Consider the following 23745-nt stretch of genomic DNA (forward strand, 5'->3'; position numbering starts at 1 on the left):
TCAGACTTTCCTTTTGGGGTTTAGTTCTGGGGAGAAATTTATTAGGGAAACCATTAACAGTGGAAATTTGGAAGAATGTATAAACCACCTAATATTCCCTAAAGATGGAAGGTTGTTTTTGGAAGCTGTTATATTTTCTTAAGACAGAGATAATATATCTTTCGAGAAACCATTTTTCCTGGAAAATAACTAGAATAGTAAGTAGACCTAGAAGATGTAAAAAATTGTAATTGAAGGCAAAGGAATCTTGCTTTGAGGTTGTCACTTTTATTTGAGTCAGCTCTTATGTTTATTCTTGAGAGGAGCTCTGGAAATTTGGAGAAGTGGCTAGAAAGAGTCTTCAGAAGGTAATGCGCTGTGAGACATCCTGAGACATTTTCCAAGGCTATCCAAATTACTTTTTGCAGGTGGAAATAATTTAACTACAGGTTCTTACCCTTTTAAATTAATGTTATGGGTTATGAAGCCCCTTTTGTATACTTGTACCCATAATATGTTGTTTACTAGGGTACACTTTACCTTTTCCTTTAAAAGTTAGAGAAAACAATTTGTATACAGAAAGCATAGTTTACCCTTACGCATTCAGACACCTTTCATTATTGGTGTGATCGAAAATCCCAAACCATATGCTAGTTGAGGCCCAAAACTGTTTATATTTAAATTTGATATCACTTGTCCTACCTTTTTTCCTATTGCCAGTGAGAAGTTTTAGTTGCTAAAGCATGAGTAAGTGAGTCATTTAACAAAACGTTATTTTAGGAAGGAAATACGAGAAAATGTTAAAGGAAAATCAATTTCGCTCTCTCTTTCCTCTCCTAGCATTTTTGAAACGTTGGGGTTGTTGGAGTGGTCGGATTTTCCCTGGAATTGAGTGAGAAATTCAGAAGACTGAAGCCCAGGCTTACTGTCTACCTTTCACGGAGGCCCAGCCGTGAGAGGACAGAAGAAGGCACGTGGCGAATCATGACAGCTGATAAAGACAAAGACAAAGACAAAGAGAAGGACCGGGACCGAGATCGGGACCGAGAGAGAGAGAAGAGAGACAAGGCGCGAGAGAGTGAGAATTCAAGGCCACGCAGGAGCTGTACCTTGGAAGGAGGAGCCAAAAATTATGCTGAGAGTGACCACAGTGAAGATGAGGACAATGACAATGGTGCCACCACGGAGGAGTCCACGAAGAAGACCAAGAAGAAGCCCCCGAAAAAAAAGTCTCGTTACGAAAGGACGGACACCGGGGAGATAACGTCTTACATCACGGAGGATGATGTCGTCTACAGACCAGGAGGTGAGGCGCCTTTGGGTCTTTACAGTGTTTGTGGTAGAGAAACGATGTCAGCACGTGGATGCAGGCAGGCGTGGAACCCAGAAGAGTGGGTAGTGGTTTGGGGCAGGAAAACTCCAGGTGGGAAACAGCTGCCAGCTTTGGTCATCTGGGTGTGCCCGCCTCCACTCGCCTCCTGCCCTGGCCGGTGTGCCTGTCGTTCTTTCCTTGTCTTCTGCTGCTCATTCTCGCACTTCACCGCCTGCCCAGTAGTTTTCCTCTTTCCACTTCCTCCTTGCCTTTTGTCTTCAGCACCGATTAGGCTGTGTTGAGACCCTGCAGAATGGAGTACACAGTGGGACAAGTAAACCTTCAAATTCTTGGGAACAGGACATTTTACGTTGGCTACAGGAGTGACCAGAAACTAGAAGGTGTTTTTAATGGCCTTCAGACGAAGGTTTATTCCTCCTGATGACCTCCTTTTCCAAAGTATTGATCTTCAGGGTCTCTAGTCAGTGATAATAGATGAAGCCAACTAACCTGCTCTGTTTTCCAGGAAAGGTACTGTGTTCACGCAGTATATTGAGGTTATTTATAGCAGTTGTTCAGAGAGAGAGAGAGAGAGAGAGACAGAGACCCAGCTTTCAGATAAGATTCAGGGAAGCAAGTGATTCAGAACCTGTTGAACACCAGCAGAACCTTCCTTTTCCATATGACGTATTGTGTGTATTAAGGTACTTTTCTTACAGAAGTCAGTAAAACTAGCTAAAATCATTTTGTTTGAATTACTTACAGTGCTCAGGAATGATGTGAATTTCATGAGATGTAATTAACAGATTAAAAGCCTCTCAGTTTGATATTTTTCCAGGAGCAGGAGATTAGACAGATTATGTCATTAACCTGGTACAGTTGTTTTGCTGAGGAGTACTGTAACTGTGCTCAACTTCACATAAAGTATCGGATTTTTTCCCCGCAAAGGAATTAGTTTTGAATGTCAAAAAATAATCAGTGTTAGAAATTACACAGATAAGCTTGTATTCACAACTATGTTTTGGTTGATGATGAACTGAGAAGATATTTATGTGATAAAAAATTATCAAAGTTGAGGTTTGGGGGAAGTTGGAGCTCTGCTCTAGAGATTTGGAAATGTGTAGGTTACAGTACTATCAGAATCTTTGATTCAGACTTAGATGTTGGATAGTCAGATTTTCTTAGCCACTGAAGACTTACCGCAGATTGCTTGCTATGAACCTGTGTAGTTCTAGATCATGAGAAAGGAACAGAATGGGTTAACTCCTTTAGCTATAGATTACAGGATGATAACTTAAAAATAAGGAAAGATCTTGTTAGCCTTTTCTCTTGATACATAACAATTCAGTGTGGTACTATACTATGATCTTTTGGATCACTGTCAAAAGTCTGGCTGCCTTGTGCAGTACTAAATGCCAGCCTTTCTCAGTGGAATGTTACTGCTGTGTCAGTGGGGATGCTTCCTCAAAATATTTGTAGTCAGAACATGTGGGAAATGCTGCACGTACTGTCCCTCATGTGAGAGAGTCATAATTAATGACTCTGAGAAGTCCTGCAGGTAAGGAAACCTCTTTAGCGTTGAAAAAAAAAAATCTGCCGTTTTTCCCGTTTATGGGCCTGTGGCATCCTGTTTCTGCTGAGTATCTCCCTAAGAAAAAACATTTTTGAGAAAACTAGTTTGAGAACTGTTGCACATTCATATTGCATATTCTACAGGATGAAAGGAAATCCTTCCTGCTTGGTGCTTAGAAGACTCTGTGGAGGAGGGTTGCTAATGGCTTATTTTCAAAACAGCAGGTTCTTGTTTTGGGGAAGAACTGTGTACTCAGGGAGGCAGACATTGTTTCAGTATATCTGAGGACCTTTGTGAAATGTGAAAAAGATACAGCCTCTCTGGAAGCTAAATATGTTATAAAGGATGTACGACAACCAAAAATGGCTCTGAAAGTTTTCTTTGGCGCTCAGAGCATAACTACTTCCTGTGAGGTGCCCCTTGTGCTTGGGGGCTGACAGCTGTGGCCTGGGGTTTGCATCCTGCCGGGTCCTGCCAGTCTGTAAGAGTAAGTAGGAGTAAGTAGGAGTCTTACTCTTTGGTAAGGAGACTGTTTCTGACCTTCTCAGTGGTTTCATTTCTTTTGCGGTTATGCATGCGAAGCTAAATGACTTCTCCAAATAGCTTGTTTCTCAATGGAGGATTTTAAAATAGTGCCTATGTTTTAGGTTTATCTAAACTGAAGAATCAGAAGTAGGGTACTGTGGTTAGATTCCCAGGTGGGACTTGATTCTTTTCTTTCCTTCGTCTTTCTTTTTGCTCTTTCTCTTTCTTGGTGCAAAGTACTACAGTAACATCTTCTGTTAGTGATGAAAAACCATTATCCTCACCCAGTTACAGAGATTCTCTGTGGTTTGTTGTATCTTAAGTGTTTTAGTAGGGACTTTATGGGGCATCATAAGGGATTTCTTCTGTGTATTATTGTTATTCTCATTTGTTTCTTTAGGATGTAGATCACAAATTAATTTTTTTCTTTTTCCTTTTCTGAATTGGTTTTAATACTCAAATCAAGTATAAATTATAAATACCCCCCAAAATGTCATTAAGAATGAGCCTAGCAGTGAGTGATACTGTGAGGATAAAAATAGACTATTATATAACTATACTTCCTTGTCCTAGGGGGACAAGCCTATGTTCAGATTATTTGGTCTGAGAAGAATGAGGTTTTATTGAGAAATCGGGTATTTAGGATTTGTCGCTAGCTAAGGTTTAACCTCATGCCTGGTTACAACCAGTTCTCTTTTGCTCCTGCTCATCATCTCTGGAGTTACCTTTATTTTGCCCTTAGAGGCTCAGCATAATGGACTTGTAGTTACAGTGCCCATGTTACCTCCTGCCTTGGGGTCTTTGCACTTGCTGTTGCCTCAGGTTAGTGACCGACCCCCCCGCCCTCCCCATCCCCAACACACACACAGACATACTTACTTAACTGCTCTCCTTTCTTCATTTCTCCCATTCCAGTGTCATTGCCTTTCCCCTCCCACGTTTTCCAGATTTCCTTAATAGCTACTGTCCTGGCATTATGTATCTTTTCTTCTAGCACTTATAACAGTAATACTTTTCTATTTATTTCTGTTACTATTTTAGGATTAGTAGCTGTCTCTCTCTTCCATAAAGGCAGCAACTCTGTTTTTGCTTATTCCTGGAATCTACAATAGTGTACACATAGTGTGTATTCCATAATATTTGTTTGCGTTTGTTTGTTTGTTTTGTTCTTGGCCTCGCCGCTTGGCTTGCGGGATCTTAGTTCCCCGACCAGGGATTGAACCTGGGCCCACGGCAGTGAAAGCGCCAAGTCCTAACCACTGGACCACCAGGGAACTCCCAGTATTTGTTGAGTAAATAAGTTTCTGAAAATTTTTTTCAAAAATATATTGACTGATAAATGATGTCAAAGTTAGAATAATGCTTCTGGAAGTCCCGTCTTGAATCATTTATTTCCCAATGGATGATTTAACAGACTTGTTATAAAATAAAAACCAAAACAAAAACCTTGTGGAGCTCTGTTTATATTTTGCATCTGTGTCTAATCTAACTTCTTTGTTGTCTATCAACCGTTACTCTACTTTTGAGATGACTGTCACGGTAACAAATTGATTCATTACACAGCTGTGTGCAGCCAGATTTCCCTTATGGGCCTCTTTAGCATAGAGTATTGATTTCTAAAGTTTGCTGTGGGTGGCATATAAATTTCTTTCTGCTTTTTTTCTTTTCCCTAGCTTTATTGAGATATAATTGACACATGACATTAAACTTAAGATGTATAACAGTTATTTTATATATGTATATAATGCAAAATGATTATACCACAATGAGGTTAATTAATACATCCATTACGACCCAAAATTACAGTTTTGTTTGTGTGTGTGGGTGGTGTGAACTTTTAAAATCTCTTCTCTTAGCAACTTTCAAATATACACGGCAGTATTCTTAACTATAATCACCGTGCTGTACATTACATCCCCAGAACTTATTCATCTTATAACTGGAAGTTTGTACCCTTTGACTGCCTTCACCTATTTCCCCTACCCCTATCCCCCACCTCCACACCTGTGGCAACCACTAATCTGTTCTCAGTTTCTGAGTTTGGTTTTCTTAGGTTCCACATCTAAGTCAGATCATACAGTATTTCTCTGTCTGGCTTTTTCACTTAGCATGATACCCTCAGGGTTCATCCGTGTTGTTGCAAACGGCAGGATTTCCTTCTTTTTTTTCAGTGGCTGAATAATGTTCTGTTGTATACCTATGCATTTTCTTTATTCCTTCATCCATCAGTGGACCCTTAGATTGCTTCCGGGTCTTGGCTATTGTAAGTAATGCTGCAGTGAACCTAGGGGTACAGATATCTCTTCCAGATAGCGATTTTATTTCCTTCAGATACATACGCAGAGGTGGAATTGCTGGATCAAATGGTAGTCATATTTTTAATTTGTGGAGAAACTCCCATGCTGCTTTCCAATTTACATTCCCACCAATAGGATATTCACTATTTTCAGTTAGATACTGTGACTCCTTTATTCTTGATCAGGTAAAAGAGTCAAAAGATTAAATTCAAATCATTGGGAGATATTTTTTTCACTTGGGCAGGTCACTTTTGCTTGCTATTTCGATAAGGAAAGTGTTTTTTAAAATGTGCTTATTAAGCTGGTTCTCTGTTTTTTGTATTCTGTCATTTCAACTGATAATTTTTGATTCTCCCATTTACCCTGGACGTATTCGTAGAATGAAAGAAATCTCCATCCCGTGCAAGAGAGGAGGGAAAAACCAAGCCTCAGAATTTTCAGCTTTGTTATCTCTCTGGCTCTTCTGCCTTCATAACAAAGAGTGAAAGTTTTCATGAAGATAAACTTTACTTATAAAAGACGAAGAACTTTTAAGTTTGTGGTTTATGAAATCTTAGGTGAAATAAAACATTTCCCCCTTTTATTTGCAAATTTTCCTTATTGTTTGGAACTGGGGACTTGAACTGATAAAGGACCTAGAAACTAGAATTGATTTTATATTGAACATTGAGATGTTAATTCCTTTTGATGCAAATGGAATCTAAGCTGGAAAAATCTAAACAAAATGAAACCTGGGGATCTAGTTTGAATTAAAATTACACACACACACACACACACACACACACACACACACACGGACTATTGAAGTTAAAAGGAGACTATTAATCAAAGCATAATATTGAGTGGACTCAAAAGAGTATAATACTGTATGATTCCTTTTATATAAAGTTAAAAAACAGTTAAAACTATTCTTTGGTGTTTTGAAGTCAGGATAGCAGTTACACTGATGGGGCGCTGGTGTCTGGAACAGAGCATGAAGGGGACTTTTGGGTCTGGTCATGTTCTGTTTTGTGGTGATAGTGCTGGTTACATGGATTTGTTCACTTTGTGAGAATTTATCATGCTTTGCACTTTGCTGTATGTCTGTTATACTTAAATGAGAAATTTACTTAAAAAGAAAAAGGAAAGTTAGAACGTGAAACTTCTAAAACCGTATAGTCTCCCTTTGGTTCAAGTTTCTATTTAAGGAGGGAAGGGAGTTACCAGCATTTTAACAAATCATCTGTCCTAACATTTAGCTGCTGATTCTTCACTGAGGGGTTGGTCTTTGACCAGGTAAGAGGCTGAATTTGGTTTCAGAGTCTTGATTTTCTGAATAATTGAAAGCTTATCTACTGCAATCACACAGATAAACATTTCCTTTCTAAAATAAAGGTGAACAAAACTCCGGCATTTGGTGTTCCAGGACATACATTTTAGGAGAAAATAAAAGCTCATTTGATCTGCAGCTTTTCATCCATGGCTTTTATATGTAGAAGAATTTTAGGTAGAAGTGACATGAAAGTGAAGGTGTCTTCTTTTTTTTTGCGGTACGCAGGCCTCTCACTGCTGTGGCCTCTCCCGTTGCGGAGTACAGGCTCCGGACGCGCAGGCTCAGCGGCCATGGCTCACGGGCCCAGCCGCTCCGCGGCATGTGGGATCTTCCCAGACCAGGGCACGAACCCGTGTCCCCTGCATCGGCAGGCGGACTCTCAACCACTGTGCCACCAGGGAAGCCCAAAGGTGTCTTCTTGAGGCATTCTTATTTGGGAGGGGGCTTGAGTTTTTCTGATGATTGTGAGAATATTTTTTGTGTAACAAGAAACATGAATTCTGGCATAAAGGAACCTTTAGGGATGATAGTGGTTTGACTTGTTTACAAGTTCGTTTGCACTTAATAAATCTAATATTAACCTCCTTAGAGCCTTTCAGTGGATCCCATTTGCTAGTAGGACAAAGTCCAAAATCTTCACATGGCACACCAGACTGTGATATGATTACCTATCTCCACAGTCATCTTTAGATTTTTTTTAATCTGGGAGGAAGCACAGTGAGGCAGTGCATGAGTTTGCAAGAGCTGTCATAATAAAGTGCCACAAACTGACTAGCTTAAACAACAGAAATCTATTGTCTCACAGTTTTTTAGGCTACAAGTTCGAGATCAAGGCCTCAGTAGGGTCATGCTCCTGCTGCAGGTGCAAGGGAAGAATCTGTCTATTCCAGGTCTCTCCTAGCTTCTGATAGTTCCTGGACTTGTGCTAGCATAACTGCAGACTTCATGTGGCATTCTCTTTGTGTGCCTGTTTTTGTGTCTCACCAAATTTCTCCTTTTTGGATGATTCTTTATTTATTTATTATTTACTTTCGCAGGACGGGGGCCTCTCACTGTTGTGGCCTCTCCCGTTGCGGAGCACAGGCTCTGGACGCGCAGGCTCAGTGGCCATGGCTCACAGGCCCAGCCGCTCTGCGGCACGCGGGATCCTCCTGGACCGGGACACGAACCCGTGTCCCCTGCATCGGCAGGCAGACTCTCAACCACTTGGGCCACTGGGGAAGGCCTCTCCTTTTTATATAGACATCAGTCATTGGAGTAGGGCCCTACCTCATTCTAACTAGTTACGTCTGCAGTGATTGGTTTTCCAAGGAAGGACACATTTTGAGGCACTGAGGGTTAGGACTTGAATGTATGAATTTTGGGGAGATGCAGTTCAACCCATAACAGGCAGGAAGAGCTTTGTTGCTATGTGGACTCAAGTTTGAGTGACCCAAGGTTTAATGACCACTTCAGCTCTCTTAGTTGTGTCCTTGGAATAGTTGTGAAAATGTATTTCTTATTTTTAATCACTATAATGTGTACTTTTAGTTGTGGGTTGCGTTTTTATTTTTTCTGTTTCTTTTGAAATTTTATTTCAACTTTTCCCAAGCCTCAAGAAATGATCGCCTTTTAAGTGTTTATTAGGAAATTATTCAAATTCTAAATATATGTAAAAGAAAAAATTTTAGCACATAAAGTTACTACTTTATGAGGGTAGAAGAAGCAAGAGGAACTTCTAAAATTATTCTAACCGAAAGAATGGAAGGTGGTAGAGTTTTGAGACTAGTTAACCATATCTTTTTCTATTTCATAAGGAAGGGGTCCTTAAGTACAGTGAGACATGTCCTCCAGACGCTTGCTAGAGTGCCTGAGGTTGGCCACAGGTGGGCGTCCCATGAGAGTTGGTTAGAAACGCACAGTCTCAGGTTCCACCCCAGACTTACTGAGTCAGAGTTTTTGTTTTCAAAAGGTGATTTAAATACACATTAAAATTTGAGAATCACTAATCTAGACCAGCGCTTCCTGGTCTTTTTCAGGTTAATGCACAAATATAAAATGAGCATATTGCCTTGAGGGTTGAGAGGACCAGCATCCCAGCATACCTGTCACTTATTTACAGCAGAGTGGAATTTAGGCAGATCCAAAAAAGGGAGAAAAGGAAGATACTCTTTCATGGCTAGAGTTGTTGTGTGTGTGTGTTTTAAATTTAATTAATTAATTAATTTATGGCTGTGTTGGGTCTTTGTTGCTGCGCGCGGGCTTTCTCTAGTTGTGGTAAGCGGGGGCTACTCTCGGTTGCGGTGCGCGAGCTTCTCATTGCGGTGGCTTCTTTTGTTGCAGAGCACAAGCTCTAGAGCACAGTCTCAGTCGTGGCGCACGGGCCTAGTTGCTCCGCAGCATGTGGGATCTTCCCGGACCAGGGCTCGAACCCATGTCCCCTGTGTTGGCAGGCGGATTCTCAACCCCTGCACCACCAGGGAATCCCCCGTGGCTTGAGATTTTGATGTAAAATGCAGCATATGTAGTTCAGGAGGAATAGAGGTGGCTGTAGAATTAAGTTGTGACCAGTCTGCTGGGAAAGATTTGGATCTTCTCAAGTGCCTGATTGCAAAAGGAACTGTGAACCTGGTTGCAAATAAACAGATGTGAGGGAGAGAGGGAGCTGTAATCATGGATGATAACTAACCGTTTTTAAAACACCTGCTCGTTTCCAGTACTGGGCTTGCTTTACACGTGTTGTTTCTAGTCCCCAAAGTCTCTACACAAATCAGTCATTGTTTCCCTGTAGTACATATGGGGACAGAGAGGCCACACAGCTAGTTTGTAAGACTGCACGGGCCTGGGAGAATTGGTTAAAGCCAAGAATGGATGGACATTTGCAAAAACTACTGAAGATAATAAAAATAATAAACACACTTATGTTGAAAGATAAAGAAGGGATAGGCCCATTTCTTAGAAAATGCAAATGAAATAATTACTTGGCTCTTTTTCTTTCTCCTACTCCTAGTTACATCTTGCCTCCTTCTGAAAATTGTTTATCGCTCACTTGCTAGACACATATAAAGAATTGTTAAAAAGGTAATTGCATAACAGTTACGGGAAGTATGCTGAGTGGGGTGAGGTAAATTGTTGCAGAATATTTAGGCTACTGTTGAAACCTTACCCCAGCAACTGAAAGGGAGGATACATGGTTTATGTGACCTAATAAATGCGAGCATATTGTATTCATTCAAGTTTTTTTAATGCAAGCTGGGGGACATTGGGCACATCACACACAAAAATAATTTGTTGGTAGAATAACACACAGAATGGGTGGAAACCTGCCTGATCGAGGGAAGTTCCGATTCTGGGTCAGCAGAAACTACTGACCATTCCATCTGGGTGCTACCACTGGAATAGGTGTCCTTCAGCATTTTCCTGTCTTGCTGTCACTCAGCTCCAGCCACAGTCTCAGAAGAGTAGATTTGGTTGGTGAAGCTTGAATTGCATGTCTGTGTCTTGGATCAAAAAAGACAGATCTTGATTTATTGCTCCCCCTAAAACTACACGTGGTGGAGCTACAGTAATTCCCCTCAGTGGAATTCGGGAGCTGTTTGGTGGGGGAGGTAGATGAGAGATGGCCAGGAGAACGGCATGTGTTCCCTGTGTACCACTTTATCAGGAGACTCTCACTGTGTCACCAGATTCAAGGAGAACTTCTAACGACATATGGATATTTATAAATAGTTTGTTTTGCTATGCATGTGCTAGGTAAATAGAGGAACGATGTCAGTGGGACGTGCGACTTGTGCTGGTTCATATGCAGCTTTTCTAGGCAAGAGGTGTGTGACTAGAGGAAGTGGAATTATAGTGTGCAATTATATGGTATAATATAGGCTTACAGTTTAGCAGAAAAGGAAAAAGAAGATGAGAATTTAAACCTTCAGTTTGGCTGTTGCACCAATGAGAGCCCTTTCATCTCTCTTTAAAGTGAAATGAAAAAATGAGCACCTGTCCTGGGGCTCCTTCTCCAGAGAGGTGCACCCCACCTTACATGCCTGCTGTTGCTCGCCTTTACAGAAGCCCCATGTTAATCTGCACTGTTTTGGTACCTTCGAGTCAGCATCTGCTGTTTTTATGAATTTTTTTTTTTTTTTGCGGTACGTGGGCCACTCACTGTTGTGACGTCTCCCGTTGCGGAGCACAGGCTCCGGACGCGCAGGCTCAGCGGCCATGGCTCACGGTCCTAACCGCTCTGCAGCATGTGGGATCTTCCCGGTCCGGGGCACAAACCCGTGTCCTCTGCATCGGCGGGCGGACTCTCAACCACTGCGCCACCAGGGGAGCCCCTTTTTATGTATTTTAAATATTCCCTAAGGCAGCCTTCATCACCTCTGTGTGCCTGCTTGGGCTAGGCTGTGTTATTTCTTGAGGTTATACTTACTGATTAAAAAAAAGCGGGGGGGACTTTCCCGGTGGCGCAGTGGTTAAGAATCTGCCTGCCAACGCAGGGGACACGGGTTTGAGCCCTGGTGCAGGAAGATCCCGCATGCCGCAGAGCAACTAAGCCCATGTGCCACAACTACTGAGCCTGTGCTCTAGAGCCCATGAGCCACAACTACTGAAGCCCATGTGCCTAGAGCCCGTGCTCCACAATAAGAGAAGCCACCGCAATGAGAAGCCCGTGCACTGCAACCGAGAGTAGCCCCCGCTACGCTGCAACTGGAGAAGGCCCACACAGCCACGAAGACCCAATGCAGCCAAATAAATAAAATAAATAGATAAATAAATTTATATTTAAAACAAAACGGTAATCTGATTTTAGAGTTGCAGTAGTTTTGGTTAAGCTGCCCCTTACCCTGTATTTTAATAAACATATTTGCAGAACATGAGGTTTTCCCAACAACATATATATTGTGTTACAGCAGAAGTGTCTACATGAGAAACAGTGAACCACAATGTATTCTTAACCTATATATTCCAAAAGAAACAGAAATGTTCTATATGCGCCCATTTGAAAATCACCTTTGATAATGGCAGGTATATGTTATGGATAAATAGTAATCCTTTGAAGGCATTTTTATGAACAATTAATCCTCAAACTCAGAGATCTAGCTTTCTGGTAATCTATTCACCTGTTTCCTGGATCCCACTTTTAGCCTGCATCCAGAAATCCTCTGGACACCCCGCACCCCCCAAGGACCCCTGATCTGTGGCCTCACCCCTTCTCACAGTCCCTTTACCCCTTGACGTTTCACACCTGGTTTAAATGCCGCCATTCCCATTTCTTTTGTGTCTTTTCCTTGCTGTTCCACTCCAGAAGGACAGGGATCTTTTTCCTTTTAGCTCACTCATGTACCCCAGTTACCTAGAAAAGTGTCTAGGACATTCTAGGCACTTTGTTATTTTTTCCCCAGATGTTTATCAGCATAGGCAGGGGTGGTGACTCCACACTTGAGTGTTCACCCTGTGTTTCTTGGGCGGCCTCTCTTGAATAGCATTGTCTCAGCTGTGCTGCCTTTAGGAGTTGGGCAGTAAACACATGTACAGAGTGGCTGATGTAAGGACTTCCTTGAGAAGGGTCCTCAGGCTGAAATTTTATGTAGAAAAGACTATCTAGAAAGTTTACTTTGGTTTAAAAAATTGGTATTCAGTTTGTTAAAGTTATAAATTAGAATACATGGCACTACTTCTTAAAAGTTCAGCTTACAAATCTTATATCCTTTATAAATTAAATTTAACAGTCACTTTTAAGGGATTTTTGAATTGTGATTGGTCTTGTTTTTAAAGTAATATCTTCAACAGTTAGGCTTGCTTATTAAATAAGTAAAATAAATTTAATATGTGGTTTCTATTGTTAAGGGATCTTTTAACACAAACCTTCTCAAAGCACTTAATGCTTCTCATAAATGAAGTAAATCATACCTATGAATGAAGTGAACCTATGAATGAAGTGCCTTAAATATTTCAGTGCTGTGCGTAAACTCACTTAGGTTTCAGTCTTGACCGCCCCTCTGAATCAGTTTCACACACGGGTGAGGTGGGTGGTTGCAAGGGACAACCTCTGTGCCTTTGTTTCTTCACTAGTGAAATGGGGATCAGAGTATCCGCTCCAGGGGCTTTACACAAGTACACACGCATACACACAGGGCTGCTTTAGAGAGGCCAGGCATATAATATGGCCCTAGGTAGTGTTACTTTGAAAAATTGGAATTACAGGATATTGTTGTAAGCCACATTCTTTTAACTATAAAAAGAATAAAAATGTCAAATCCTGATATCTTATTAACCCCAAAAATGTTAATATACTTTTGATTCTCTCAAGTCTTTCTTTAATTCTGAATGCTCTCAGGGAAAGAAGATGTGTCAATTTAAGGAGGTAATTACCACCAAATTGGGGTTACTTAATTTTTAATCCTCCTAGATTGAAAAGCTGTGTATCTACTAATGGGAGATATTTATAGTCACTAAGCCTCCATCTTCAGAACTCTAAAGGGAGATGGCTTCTGACCTCACATTATCTAATTCTTTGACTATTCATAAAAGTCTGCAACTCTTTTATGGTTGGCTGCCTGTTTTTTTTTTTTTTTAAATTAAAGGTTTCACTTTTGGCTGGAAAGGCTGTTGAACACAATGGGACCCTAAGATACACGTGCTTCCTCTCCAAAGATGAAGGGCTTTGACCCTCTTAGGATCTCGTGTTCTATTTTCTTAGGACTGTGTAATCCTTATGGGTATTTGAAATGTTCAGTGGAATGTTTGCCTGCCTAGTGATGACAGCAGCTCATGAACTTATCCTGTGACACAGGAGTGGGCTCAAGCAAAAACTTTTCCTAGGAAGCTGCTTTGCTTGTTCAAATGCTCAAAAAAATATCTCAATGAAGCGTGGAAACCACATGGAATTCCTGGCGAAGGTTATTTTGAGAGGGGACATCACTCTGCTCTCAACCACCTGTGCTCTGACGTTAATGTAGCTACTGCTGAACATGAGTTCTGGCCGTTCAGGACTCCGTTTGGGTGGGTCAATCACGATGTGGTCCCAGTTCTGTATATTTGTGTGTCTGAGTCTGAATTGGACTTGCCTCTTGCTGTTGGTTGGTTTCAGTTTGCCGTAGTTGATAGAGAGCTTTTCTTTTGGTGGAATTGGTTACCAAGTTTAGTTATTGCTCCTTAAGACCCTCTCTGAGTATCATGGTAAACACAACGTGCACCCTCCTTCCCCCACCTGCCCCGTTTTTTTGGTCTCAGTAGAACCTGCATCTTTCTAGTTCATTAAAAGCATTATATGAAGTTGAAAAAGGGAGCAGGATTTATCAAGAACCCCTTATCAGTATTTTGATAAGGAGACTTTTTTAAAAGCCTAGTTTTCTTTTTTTTTTAATTGATGGTATGTCACTTGGCCTGTTAATGCCCTGTTCACAGGTTGTAGAGTGCAAGCATACCTGTTCCACTGTGATTTCACTGTTGTCCTCTAAGTCGAGTTCCCAGCATGGTTTTCACACAAGAAGAGGTACAAGAAAAATGATAAAAAATGAATGGTAAGGAAGTCCAAACTAGGTGAGAAGAGTAGAAGAGATCACCTCGACATTAGATGGCAGATGGATTTCATCTCCTCTTCCAGGTGAACGAGGCTGAATGTAGTCCGTTTGGAAGGAGTGCTCTGATCAGCTGACAGTGTTGTTCTTGGGTGCAGGTGTGGGAATATTTCCATCCTTGATCTCGATTCATAAAATGAGCTGAGTTTTCAGCCGAAATGGAGAATGTGGCAAGGAACTTGGAGATGCAGTAGTAGAGGCACTTTGTTATCCTCGTAGGCATTAGCTGAAAGGTATATTTTGTAATCCTCAGCTCAGTATGCTTGATATTAACCACTGGAAAAATGCTTGAGCATTTTGTAGCAGAAGGTTTCTGAGCATATGTGTCATTAATGAATAAAAACCCTTTTACGAGGTAGTCTTCTATGGGGTAATTTCACATTTTCAGCTGAGCTACTTGACTTACTTAGCATTTCTAGAGCAGTGGTCAGCAAACTCTCTCTGTAAAGGGCCAGAGAGTAAATATTTTCAGCTTCGCTGTAGGCCATACAGTCTCTGTTGAAACTGCACAGCTCTGCCCTTGTGGCATGAAAGCAGTGACAGATAAGATATAAATGAGTGAGGTGGCTGTGTTCCAATAAAACTTTATTTATGGACAATGAAATTTGAATTTCATGTAATTTTCACATGTCAAAAAATATTCTTTTTTTCCTCCAACCATTAAAAAAATGTAAAAACCATTCTGTACTTTGTGGGCCTTACAAAAACAGGTCATGGGTCAGATTTGACCTATAGGCCATGGTGCCGATCTTTGCTCTGTGGGTTTCCTGCCTCAACTTCTAGTTCTGCCTGTTTCTATAATCCTTAAAATTCTTTCATCACCTACTATTTTATGCTGCATTAAAAAATTTTTTTTACTTTGATTTATCCAGTTAAATTAAAACATTTTTTACTTGTCTATATTGTTGAAACCATTTAGGTATTAAATTTTAACTTTTTCTGCTTCCTATCAAGCTCTACGAGGCATAGAATGATACCTTATAAATAAGGTATTTGCTGGGATGGTGACACTTTGAAACTCTGTTTATTTTTGTTTTCTTTTTGAAAGAGTGTATGTACGTATCCTCTGTAAAGAATCTGAATAGAAACTGAATGAGAAAAGAATGTGAATTAGTTAAGATGTCATCATTATAAACTAGCACAAATCGTGACTATCTTCAGAGGTGTTATTACCTAACAGCTGTGTGATACGTCTTGGGGAGTCTTGGTCATTGGTCGGTTGTAAAGCAAGCTAACAGCCTTCCGGACACTTCTGTTCCTATGGGACTAGAGCAACTGGATAACACAGCAGCGCAGGGAGACATCAGGGGGAGGCAGGGGTTCTTTGGTTTGAATCTCCAAGCTGGATACTAAAATCAGCCCAGTGGACTGAGATGAAGAGAGTCCCAATCACAGTGGAAGAAGATTTATGTTTACCTGGAGTCTAACTGGACTGATATTTCCTGCAGTTATGTTAAAATCCTCTGCCCTTTTGCTTAGTGAGCAAGTGTTTGAACTCTTAAGCTCTGGAGGTTTAGCTTTTGCTGGCTCCATTAATTGTTAAATGTTCCCTTTATTATAATTATATATTGATGCCTTGCTTTGTAGTAGCTGAGGAAATTGCTGAAAGAGTTGTTTAATCTGTTATACTCTATCAGTTTTGTAAAGCGCTCTTTTTAAAAGGAAACAATTTTGATTTGAAGTGGCATGGTGGTATTTGGGTTGGCTAACATCGTTTAAATTGAAATGCAGGAATTTGGCTCTGTTCTTGACAGAGATTGGCTTGTGTTTGACTTTGACCCATGTGTTTGTCATCTTTCCAGATATTGCCTTCTATTTATTCTGACAGCTTCACCAGCTGAGAAAACCAGACTTTCCACAATTAAAAATAATGTCTGTGGATTTAAAGATGGGGCAATATATTGTTTGGTGAATTACTTTAAAATGTATGTGCATAAGAGTGGTTTCTTTTCCTTTTTCAAAGCGTTTAAATACCGCAGAATAGATACCTGTGTGCCTCAGTTTTGATTTGGGGATAACTGAATACCCTAAATACTAGAAAACGTAAAAAGACAGGCTTTTCTTTTCTACTCCTTCATACACTTGTGTTAGTATACACTTCATAATGGATTTTAAGTACCATAAAATAGATGGGGGAAGATCAGGAAGTTACCTGGTTCATTCATTCATTCATTCATTGATCCATTCATTTATCGGCTGCGTTGGGTCTTCCTTGCGGTGCGCAGGCTTCTCATCGCAGTGGCTTCTCTTCTTGCGGACGGGCTCTGGGGCGCACGGGCTTCAGTAGTTGTGGCTCGCAGGCCCCAGAGCACAGGCTCAGTTCCTGTGGCATACGGGCTTAGTTGCTCGGCGGCATGTGGGATCTTCCTGGACCAGGGATTGAACCCGTGTCCCCTGCGTTGGCAGGTGGATTCTTAACCACTGTGCCACCAGGGAAGTCCCACCTGGTTCTTTTAGGTTAATGCTTAAAATGCGTGGAAATGGATAAACTTTCACTTTACCGGTCTATTAAGTTCATACACAGTGACTCTTTATCATTATGTTTGCATTAAATATCCAGTACCTTTAAATCTTTTTCATTATTTCACTATTAAATACATGCTCAAGCCAATTAGGCAGCATACTGTATGTTACATATGAAAGATATTACACATTTGTACACTCATTTAACCTCTAAATTTATTTTCTCACATATCTCTAAATTTCCTTATTCAATCTGCCTTTGCAAGGAATGCCTTTTCAATGATGTCCAGTGTGATAATCAGTGTAGTGTGTAAAATGTGTAAACTGAACTGTAAAAGGCAAAGATAGGGTTGTTTTATGTTCTCTCTGAAGGCTGTAGACATTGTTCTGGCTTTCTTTGTGTGCTGGGTAGATGTTGATGCTTGACAGATGGTGTGCTAGTCTCACTTTAGACTGATCGGTAGAGATGTAATAAAAATACAGTTTTGGGGGGCATTTGGTTGCGGCTATAAGTTCCTTTTCAAAAGGAGAAATGGATTGAGTTTATAATATAATTTTTAATATTATTTCAGTATGTTGCTTTTCATTATTCTCATTGTTAACATTTTAATTTGTAAAGCTATGCATAACTGTTCGCTCTGAAGCCGGGCATTATTATTATTCGCTGGTGTTTAGTTCGTAGACTTTACTTGTCCTGAACATCCCATTGGTGCTGGTATTATAGAACATAGGTACTGTACAATTACCAAATTGATTGAGGGAATGTTAATTCTTTGTATAATTATAATTTTTTCTCTTTAGTAGAGGGAAAGAAAAGGTCACAAAAAAGTCTCACCTGATATCTTGTATTTTTATATTGTCAAGAATAGTTTAACTGAAAAGCAGTGTTTAATTACCACTATTCACACCTAAAGTTTTCAAGTTTGTGTTTGAGAATTAACTCTAGCAGCACTTAGACTTGGGGAAATTATGCTTCTTCCTTACAAGGGATTTTATACCTCACATTTCCGATTAGACAATGGAGACGTGGTTTCCAGTTTGCTCTCTGTACTGGCTAGAAGGCTTTTTTTTTTTTTTCCTTCTGGTACACGGGCCTCTCACTGCCGTGGCCTCTCCCGTTGCGGAGCACAGGCTCCGGACGCGCAGGCTCAGCGGCCACGGCTCACAGGCCCAGCCGCTCCGCGGCATGTGGGACCTTCCCGAACTGGGGCACGAACCCGTGTCCCCTGCACCGGCAGGCGGACTCTCAACCACTGCGCCACCAGGGAAGCCCTGTTTTTGATTTTTTACAGTAAACTTTTCAACTAGAAACCTCAAATACATGAAGGATGTTCCAAGGACAAGGATAACAGGATTGATAAAACCCAAACTGACTAAATGTGTTCTTACAATATAAGCTGGCATAAAAATAAATAAAATTTTCTGTGATCACAATTGCAACAATAATATACACATAATAATGGTTTGTGGATGAGTATTAACTATTCTAATTCTACTTCCAAAAGAAAACAACAGATCATTTTAAGCGTCTATATTTAAAAGTCAGTGCTTTGTCTAACTTCCCATAGGGCTATTGCTGATTCCAGCTTTAAAACGTAAGGTATCCAGCTTGAGTGATTAGCTCAAATTGTATTGAGATTGGGAAAAAATAAATCATTGCCTTTATTTTGGAGTAACACAAAGACTCACTAACTTCACATATAGAAACTGAGTTTGTGTACGTTAACAACCTGAGTTTTGAGAAGTATAAGCTGTCAACTAGCTGTTTCTAATGCGGAATAGATATTTTACAGTATGATTAAACTTTACACATGGCCTCAAAACGGAAGAACAATTTTAAGTTCATCTTCAATATGCCAACATTATGTATCTAGGAATTGGTTCCTGGGTTCTGTCACAGAGAGGAAATCCCTTAAGCATTATGTTGAGTGGTCATTTTAAAAAATGCTAATTTATATTTAACTGAGTGGTGATGGTGGAGAACAGGCAGCAGAGTGATGGACATAACTGCCTTGGTAAGGGTCCTGGACTCGTACAAGCTTGTGCAAAAGTCTGGATAACCCTTAGTGGTTAAGGGCAGCTTCATGCAACCAAACAACATGAAATTAAATCAGTAGCCTTAGAAAGGCTAGAAAGTCTTTTTCCCCAAACACAACGGAGAGGAAGGTGAATAATGTAGATACAAACTGGGGTTCTGTCAATGACAGGAAGGACTATGTATGTGTTGGTTCATATCAAATCCAAGAATGTTAGACAACCAAACGTATAACCTTCTTGTGGTTTTCTTACTATGCAGCATTCATTATGGTAGTTAGGTCCCTTCACTGTTTGTTTTGCAAGTCTGAAGTTGTGTTTGAGAGCAGTCTTTTTTAAAAATTGCACCTGGCATTCAGATCATGATTGGTGGAGGCTAGTTGTAGAGACCATCAGTTTTGTCATATGTTTTACTTCTATTATCTCCCAGCTGCTAGGGTTCTCAGTGCTGTGGCATCTTATACACAGACATATGGATTTCCAACTCCCTTTTCAGCATTATTTCTGTTACCCAACTTCTGTAATGATTAGAGGTGCTCCATTTTGTTCTCTCCCCGGAATTTACCTGCTGCTTTTGCCTTTGTCCTATGAGCACATGTATAATATTTGGTTATAGGCCTTTCTTTTTATTTCTCCCCCGTATTTTCCTTCCTGCATTTTTTTCTTTTTGTTTTTGATGAACAAATAATACATTTTCAAGGAAGAAAATTGAAATAGTTAAGCAAAAGTTAAAAATTAAAGTCACTAAATGACTGTTAATATTTTGTTGTGTGGTCACTTGCCTTAGTAAACAGGTGTAGGATTATGCTATTCGCTGTTTTGTAATAATGCTTTTTAACTTAACATGTCTTGAATTTATTGTCATGCCAGGAATTAATCAGAGTCATTACTGCTGCTTAGTATGCCATTAAAACTGGAATTCTTAACCTTGGGTCCATCATCAACCTAGGTGACTGTGAATAGAATTCAGGAAACTGTGAACTTGGGTGGGTAAAAAATGGCATCTTTATTTTCACTAATTTGTTACATTTTAAATGACATTTAGCATTCATTTCAATTCTGAAGGTAGGTAATAAACCATAGTAATATTGGCAGTACCTGTGACACCAAAATAAATCACAGGTATTCTTATATGACATCATGTAGAGAAAACCATCTGAAAATAATGTTTATGTTCATCACATAGGAGGTTACTGGGGGAGTAGCCTAGTAAATCTTATTTAACGAATCTATAAAGAAGCACATATATTACATTGCAGTTTTTTCTCATACTGTGACAAGTATTTCAATACATGTTTTTGTGAATTTAAAACCTTTTTTTTTTTTTGGTGGAGATTGGGTGTAGAGATTGCTAAAGGCATCCATGACACAAAAAATTAGACATGCCCACATTAGTCGATAGATACCATAATGTAAGTAGCTATATATAGTTGGATTTTAGGTTCTTCCCAAATATTCTCCACTATAAACAACAGGGTGAATAGTTATCTATTCAATTCTGCTCACTTTCCTTGGAAGTGGAATTGCTGAGTTAAAGGGTATGTCTGGACTGCTAAAGATTTTTAATGAATTGACATTACAGTTCTTTCTAGCTAACCCTGGTGTACTGTAGGACTTTGGCCTCTGCAAGTGACTCCGTTTGTGCGTTTGAAACTGGAGAAATGTCCTCTAGGCAGAGCAGGAGACTTTACGTCATCTTTAGGTAGTAAATCTTCACCTCAGAGAATGGATCAGACACATTTGCGCTGTTTTTAATCCACAGTTAATGGCGTGGAAAGGAGGAGGTAAAGCTGTGACATTGTATCATCTTTCTGGTATGAAGTAAAATATGGAGTATATTTTGAGAACTTAGTATAGTATGAATTCTGGTCAGCTTTAACTTTTATAAATTATATAGTGTTCCAGAAAATTTGATTATCAGTGGCCCCTGTATTTTTGTTGAGGAGCAGCCACATAGCCTCGCTAAAGAAGTCCTAAAATCAAACCCACGCAGAAGTGGAAAAGAAAGGGGGGAGCCTGAGTGGTGCCATTAGACACCATCAATCTGCCCTCCACACAAAATGCCAGTCAATTTGCAGAAGTTATGATCTTTTCTTCCTACTTGTGACACCTTGGGGTAGCGTCATGCTAGGAACTTGCCTTGGCTGTGAAGTCTCTTCAGAGCGGCAGCTGTGGACGTTGTTCTGACTTACGTCATCTGCCTCTAGGACTTGATTCTTAATCCCACTGGAAGGTAATGGTTTATGCTGTCCAATCCAACTATTTTAGTCATTCTGCCAAGAGCTCTATGTGCTATGTTTTTATACACTTGCTAGGGTCATCTGTTCCTTCCTAGCGTTCCCTATTAAAAGAATTAGAATATTTTCCCTAAATCATTGTTTTGGATGTCACTCTGCTCATGAATGTATTTTATTTATTTATTTGGACAGTCCTTTATTTTATTTATTTATTTTTTGTTTTGCTTTGTTTTTGGCCACGTCACGCGGCTTGTGGGCTCTTAGTTCCCCGACCAGTGATTGAACCCAGGCCACCGCAGTGAAAGCACGGAGTCCTAACCACTGGACCGCCAGGGAATTTCGCATGAATGTATTTTAAATATTTTGCCCCATTTCAAACTAATTTAGAGATGTTTGTGTACAGTGGCTGTTCGTGCTGAATTGTGAACCAGTAAATTCTTGGTCTGGTTCTTTAGCCACAGTCAAAGATTTGGTTACTCCGTTCTGTGTGGCCGCTATTCCCATGTCGTCTTGTGATCCATCTTATGCTCCGCCTTCAGACGATACATTTGTCTTCAGGCTAACAGGAAGGCTAAGGGGAGAAGGGGCTCCTCTTTTCAGGATTCAGTTTCCAGAAGTTGAAATACTGTATCCCATGACCAGAGTCTAGTCATGTGACCAAACCAGCTATGAGGGAGGCTGACAAATGTCTTTTTTCTGAGAGGCCAGACACCTTCTAAACCTCAGCTGTTCTTTTCTTAAGGAAGAAGGCAAGAATGAAATTATGCTCAGCTAGCAGTCTCTGTTACAGGGGGTAAAAAACAAGTTCAATTAAAATTATTGAAGACATATAGTTATTTGTTTTCATGTCTGTCTCTAATATTAGATGGCGAACATGTCAAGGGAAGGACAGTATTTTTATTCACTTCATTATTTCTAGTGCTTAGCTGGTGGTGCCCGTAAGTCTGTGTGTGAATGTTTTATGAGTTTATGATTCTGTTCCTTTAGAATATATTTATCTTCTTTCCTTAGCTTTAATGTAATCTTGACAAGATTTGCCTGTTACCGCTTTGTTTGAAATGGAGAGGTCTCGTCCCCCCTCTTCCAGTCAATGTTCCGATTTATTTTGTCTCAGCAGATGTTCAGAACATGATTTTTTTCAAGGTACAAATTACAAAAAGTAAAACTCTCATTAAGTGTTACATTGGCCCAGAGCAGCTGCACTCACTTGTTGAAGTGTGTTGAGTAGTTTCATATAGAGCATCCAGAGCTTCTTCTGGCCTGAACAATAAATGAAGTCTCTCATCTCATTTCAGGATTCAAGAGGAATTTAGATATTTTAAATCCTGCTACCTTGCTCAGATCTTTGCTAATTTTGATTATAAAAGTGACAGGTGGATGGCAGATTACCAGACAAGATCCCGCCAACGCCCTCCCCCCAATACTTTTTAGCCTGAGAATGATGTATATTGTTAGAAAACAAAATTATTACATGTAGAATCCTCAGGAGATAGATAATTGCAAATTGTCGTATAGGTGGAACTGTTTTTTCCCAGATACCTGTTGAATACTTGTAAAATGATATTTATAATTCACAGTGGGCTAAAGATCTTTAATGAAAATCTGAGGTCTCAACATTTCAGTCACAGGAAAGTGACTTGATGTTTTAAATTATTCTTAAAATATCTTTAATCTTTGACTTTATTTTAAAAGAAACACATGACCAAACAATAGTAACTACAACAAAACCCCAAATGAAAACAGTAATGATTTAAGGGAGAAAAGGAAGAGGTATGGGTAGAGTAAAGAGAGTTAGGGAACAGGCTTCATTTGCCCTTAAGAGTTTATATAAATTAAAGCAAATGATTAAATTTGAGGCCCAGTGAAGCTGTAATAGGCTTTGGGTAAGCTAGTAGAATTTCCTGGGGTTTGTTAGATGTCAGCTGTAGTATTAGGAGTGTTTTATTAATCAGCTGATAACAGGAGAGCACACTCTTCTTTGTCTATAACTTTGTGCAAGGTGTTGTGGAGGTAAGATAAGGCAAGACACAAAAGTAGACAGTAGTCTCTGATCCTTCATTTTATGGGGAGAAATTACACTCATTCAAGTAACGTTATTTGTCAGTAACAGGCAGTGAGTGGGCAATACCAACTGAATTGAACAGACTGTAAGTTGGTGGCGTTGGAGAAGACATGAAGGACCGTGGGAATCTTGATTTGGGTCCTAGAGGTTGGATAGAATTGCAGTAGGACCAAGTGGAGGTAGAGCATCTTTAATAGGGGCAACAGCATGAGAATGGGTCATGATTGGAATGTGGTTATAGGAGAATCAGTAACCAGCTGAGCAGATGTAAACTACCAAGCTGAAAAAGGACTGAAAAAGGATAGCTTGTGGTTTTCCTTTGCTTCTCTTGTTTTTGTGTGAATTGCAGTCTGACAGTCTGTGACCCTGGTGGTTATAGTTTAGAGGCAGCAAAT

General features: G+C 40.1%; 1 protein-coding gene and 1 non-coding gene across 6 annotated transcripts in view; one reads left to right on the plus strand and one right to left on the minus strand.

Moving 5' to 3' along the window:
* The window catches only part of RERE (arginine-glutamic acid dipeptide repeats), a 429014-nt gene that overhangs the window by 166375 nt on the left and 238894 nt on the right, over positions 1 to 23745 (plus strand). For all 5 annotated transcript variants that reach the window (XM_049707765.1, XM_049707760.1, XM_004272354.4 and 2 more), the window contains one exon: positions 820 to 1285. In XM_049707765.1, the coding sequence (XP_049563722.1) occupies positions 964 to 1285 (322 nt within the window). In that variant the 5' untranslated portion in view covers positions 820 to 963. The remainder of the gene's footprint in view (positions 1 to 819; positions 1286 to 23745) is intronic.
* Positions 4591 to 4663, minus strand: TRNAE-UUC (transfer RNA glutamic acid (anticodon UUC)). Its single transcript has one exon. It is a non-coding gene; the product is annotated as a tRNA-Glu (tRNA).

Source organism: Orcinus orca, chromosome 1 (assembly GCF_937001465.1).
Source record: "Orcinus orca chromosome 1, mOrcOrc1.1, whole genome shotgun sequence".
NCBI classification, from domain to species: Eukaryota; Metazoa; Chordata; class Mammalia; order Artiodactyla; family Delphinidae; genus Orcinus; species Orcinus orca.